Source organism: Nematolebias whitei, chromosome 7 (assembly GCF_014905685.2).
Source record: "Nematolebias whitei isolate Nwh7 chromosome 7, NemWhi1, whole genome shotgun sequence".
NCBI classification, from domain to species: domain Eukaryota; kingdom Metazoa; phylum Chordata; class Actinopteri; order Cyprinodontiformes; family Rivulidae; genus Nematolebias; species Nematolebias whitei.
In genome coordinates, this window is record NC_056504.1 from 5,829,359 (window position 1) to 5,834,406 (window position 5,048).

General features: G+C 40.3%; 1 protein-coding gene across 1 annotated transcript in view; it reads left to right on the plus strand.

Annotated features, from left to right (window-relative positions):
• Positions 1 to 5,048, plus strand: part of LOC119412121 (kinesin-like protein KIF21B) — a 34,998-nt gene that overhangs the window by 8,183 nt on the left and 21,767 nt on the right. The window contains exon 12 of the mRNA XM_037679096.1: positions 1,870 to 1,908. Coding sequence (XP_037535024.1) covers positions 1,870 to 1,908 — 39 coding nt within the window. The remainder of the gene's footprint in view (positions 1 to 1,869; positions 1,909 to 5,048) is intronic.

Consider the following 5,048-nt stretch of genomic DNA (forward strand, 5'->3'; position numbering starts at 1 on the left):
ATATGTAAACCGTAATATATCAAAATAAATCACTGGGGAGACATTTAATTGATTCTAGGTTGATTCAGTATCATGGTAATATTTCTAAACAAGCAGTTAGATGAACTTGTAAAAATATTTTTAAAGGGATAGTTCGGATCTTTTGCTGTGGAACTCTGTGAAACAGTTACGAACAGTTTGACCAAACTGCATAAACTTTTTCATTGACACCTATTTCAAGTCACAGTTATTGTAGCTGTAATAATATGATAATCCTGCTGGAAGTGCGAGCTGCTGCTGCTGTTTGTGCTTAAAAACGACCACAGGTTTTTACTTAAATAACCGTTTAAATGACAAACGCTCCACACTTAACAGTTTGCAGCACCTTTGTCACCTCACCCAGGTTCTGCAAAGCTCTTTACATTTCTCATTCGTCCATTCACACACACCTACCAGGTGTGTTCTAATAGTGATTTTACATGTTATAATCAACTCTTTTATATTTTTATTGTTACCCTGTGATGGACTTGCAACCTGTCCAGGTTGGACCCCGCCTCCTGCACAATTACTGTTGGATATGGAAACCAGTGGCCTCCGCGACCCAGAAAGGAAGAAACGGGTTAAGATGATGGATGGATGGAGAGACGGACGGACATAAGCGTAGTGGGGCATAGCGCTGGGGTACAGTGTTTTGCCCAAGGTCACTTTGGCACACTGCAGGGACTGGGACTTGAACATCTAAACCTTTGTTTGCAAGACGACCTCTCCACCACTGGGCCAAAGCCGTGTCCAAAAAATGCTAAATTAATGGTAATGTAAGGGTTTAAAAAGTATGGTTTGTTGAACCAGTGTGACATTTTTGAGATTGGAGTTGCTTTAAACTGGCAGCATAACCTGTTATTTCATCAATCTATTCAGAATTAAACTGTTTATCTAAACTAAGGCTGTTTTAAATAGCTATCTACAACGGGTAAGATATTAATTGTTCATAGCCTTTGCACAGAACTCCACTTCAAAAGCTCTGCTTTTAGCTGGACAACCCAAGGCTATAAATTATTTACAGTTATGTAGCTGGTAGAGAACTGTGATGTAATAACCTGTTTCCCTTCAAGCTGTCGTGGAGGAACGGGTGTGCCATCTTTTATTTGTTTGTTTTTAATCCTTCAGCCAAATAAATCATCTCCCCTTTATTAACTGTTTGCCATCCCCGATTCTATTTCTGTACTAATTTTCTGAACATGTGTACAAAGAGTCAGTTCAGGAGACTTGTGACTCCTTGACCTCCCGTTTTCTCCTTGTCCCTCTCAGTTTCTGCTTCGTTACGACGGACAGTTTGACATTTTTGCAAACGCTTTGATTTGTTTTCTAGAAGTGCAAAATAAGAATATTGACCCTGCTGTCACGCGTGTTCCTCGCATGAAGCAGCAGCCGGCAGCAGCAAGAGTAACTTGGTTTAGCTCCAACAGTCTTAATGACAGTCTGTGTTCACTCGGACTCATTGATGCACTGCAGGCTCTTATTTACCTGAACCACTTTGCTAAGCTAAGCTAACTAGCTGCTCCTTTCTGCTCCTAGCCAGAACGTAAATGTCATCATTTCTTCTAAAACTGTCTTCAGATGTGTAAGCTTTAATGTTTGTTCTAACACCACTAGAGAAAAGTCTGAAAAAAAGCCTGTTCAGTGTTTGAAAAAAGATCAAATCTGACTTTCTGGTGAGCTGCCTGATTTCACTGAACAAGCTTTGAAACCTTTTCTGTTAGTCACTCCTCCCTTTTTACCCTTTGACAGTAACCCTTCTGTCTTTTCTTAGCGTGGTTAACCCTCTTCCTCTTCCCACCTCGACCCTCCTTCTCCTCCTCCTCCTCCTCCTCGCTCCTCTTCTGCCTCCAGGTCGGATGACAGCGACTCCTCGCTCTCCGAGGTGCTCAGGTAGAGGAATCGTGTCTGTCACTTTCTGTTTTCCCATTGTTCCCGTTAACTCGCACGGTGTCTCGTCTACACGTGTAGTCCACTTCCTCCCCATCCTCCCCCTCCACTCCCTTCATGGGTGAGGTCACTGTGCTGCATGACTTGATCACAGGTGGCGTTTCTATCTTTGTGTGTTGTAATTCTCTCATTGCTTTGTGGAGGCTGTGAACGAGCACGAAATGCTCTGAATCCAAGACGCTAAAGTTTAGTTGCTTTGGCATTTGAAGGTGAGTGCTGGAAACAATGTGTTTTATATTAATCATGACACTAGCGTGAATTCCTGGATAACACATTTATAGACGCTTTCCTGATCAAAAGAGCTGTATCAATCGATGCCATTGATCTGGGGACTTCATCCGTTTTGATTAATTTGTGCAAAAACCAAAGCAAAACACTGAAACTGCTTGTTTTGTAGCATTAGTAATTTATTTATTGCTGGAATAGCTCCTGGATTTGTTTATTTTTTTATTAATCACTATATGATTGTGCAGGCAGTGTATGAATAATTTAGTTATCTATTGTTTTATTTTTCAAACTTACTGTAATTTGTATAAAAATGTGTAAATTTCAGTTCAAAACTAAATGAAACCCCCAAATCTAAAACAAAGTCTGCACGTGCAGTTTTCTAATGAGCAGCAGGGGGCAACTCCTGGCTGCCAAACATTACAAGCAGAAAATAAATGCCAAGTTTATTATTTCTTTTTTTTTCTTTTACACATTTCTACCCTGAAATATTCTTAACACGTTCTTGGAGGAGCTGCACGTGAAAATCATCTGCCCTGCTCGATATTCTATAACATTTTCTTTTATCACGTATTTTCCTGCTTTAAAGTGTAAATGTGTGAACGGCATGATGACGACTGAACCCGTTTCCCCTAATTTTCATCCAAAATCTTTTTGTGTTTGGGGGAAAACAAACGGATCCACTTTCTTCTTGAGTTTCTGGTTTCAGGCTCTAGTCTGAAGTCTTCATTAATAAGTGTATTTTATAATAACGTCACATTTAATTTAATAAAATAGGGTGTGATTCAGGCGAGAGCTACATTTTGGACACATCCTCACCGTGTCTGCTCGTTTTGTTGGTGGAACTTAACGCCGATCTTCAGGCTTCAGAAGTCGTTAACCTGCAAACTGTTAATGATATTTAAACATTTACGCAAGATAAAACCGTTTATTGTGAGAAAATAATCATGCAAACCAAAATTTTTGTTAATCGTTGTCATTTTGTCCGTTACTGGTTTTAGCTAACGCTCGCATATGCTCTCGCAGAAACAGTTGCACCTCTTGGAAGAGTCTTGTGTTGGTGGTTCTGCAAACTGCATGAGCACGCACAGATCTTCCTCCATGTTTTCATTAGTGCTGCTCTCTTGGGTCCTGGCCCTGCAATATCCATTAGCAGCTCTTGCATAGTGCATAACACAGCGCACTATGATATGCTGTCCTCAGACGCTGATAAAATTGGAACAATATCTGCTATTTGCAAGGCCACACGGTTCTGTGATATAAAGTGCTGCATCCCAGAGTATTGTAAAACAAAAAGGCATGAGGCGTCTCAAATAAGGCTGCTTTTTCTTGAAAGCTAAAAGTTATGTGGTTTTTAGATGAAAACTATTAGTACTTTAAATCTTTAAGGTTTTAACAATGGTTAGAATAATATGTATAATGTCTTTAATACAACTAACAACTGCTTGCCCTTCTAATTACTATGAAAACAAGTTTTAAAGGATTACAGCCTTCAGAAGGATAAAAAATAAACAAAACTGCACCCCAAGATATTATTTATTATAATCTCCCCTCCCACATTCCTCAAATATTGAAGAATTAACACAATTTTTATTTTTCAAATCCAAGAAATGCCTAACTCACACCCAGCTCTTGTAAACCCCAAAGATAAAAATTGAGTTTGACCCCCCCCCAAAAAAGTTTTGTTTTAGTCTTAAATTCATTCAACCTTTATTTATACAGGTTAATCCCATTGAGCGTCGGGGACTCGTTTACAAGAGAGACCTGGTTTTAACACAGAGTGATGACAACAGTGGACAACGAAGACGACAATAGACAATCATAAAAGGAAGAATACAAACTGAGAACAACAAATGAAAGAAAATGGTATAAAAAAACGAAACAAACAGCTAGATTATAAAGTGATTTAGAAAACTAAGACCAGGAACAAGTCTGCATTGGGTTTTGCCATGAACTGAGCAGATGTTTGAAGTCACTTAGAGAGGTCAAGGTCGAGAGCTTCAGATCTTTTTGTAAGATATTCCAGGAAACGGGAGCGGAGTAGGAGAAGGTTCTTTTGTCTAGTTCAGTCCTCACTGAGGGAACACTGCAGGTAATAATGTCCTGAGAGCGCACGCTGCAGCTGCACTCACGCAGAGACATGTAGGAGGAGATGTATGAAGGCAACAGACCAAGAAGTGATTTAAAGATGAAAATGTACCAGTGGGAGAGTCTGCGTGAAGTTAATGATGTCCAGTTAACCAATGAATACTGGGTGCAGTGGTGGGTACGATAATCACAGCCAGTTATAAATCTTAACGTACCATGATAGACAGCATCCAACATCTGCAGCATCCAACATCTGCAGGGTTCTTGTAGGAGCGCTCATGTAAATGATGTCACCGTAATCAATGGAGGGAAGGAAAGTCACACAAGGTGTTTCCTATCATTCAGAGTTAGACAGGATCTGTTTCTGAAAAATAAACCAATTTAACTTTCAGTTTCTTTACCAAGCTTTTCAAGTGGAGCTTAAAAGAGAGATGTGAGTCGACCAAGATACTCGATAATGGTTTAAATCAGATTGGAAATTGAATTTGCAATGAGCTTCTGACGCAGAGTTCATTCTACAACATAACACTAGCTCTGTGTAGGCTGATAACCTGAGTGTTATGGGCGTGTAACGTCACTCCACCTACACGTGCCTCACCGTCTGTTCTCCGAGCACCTGAAGGGAACCGGCTGAGGTGGTGCTGGGAGTTCGGGGGCAAATGCACAGTTTGCTGCATGTGGCGATGATGACATCCTGAGATGCTGTGCTGAGGTTTATCGTCCGTGGAGTTCGTCTTCCAGCTGTGGCTTTTCGTAATAATCGCTTTTGA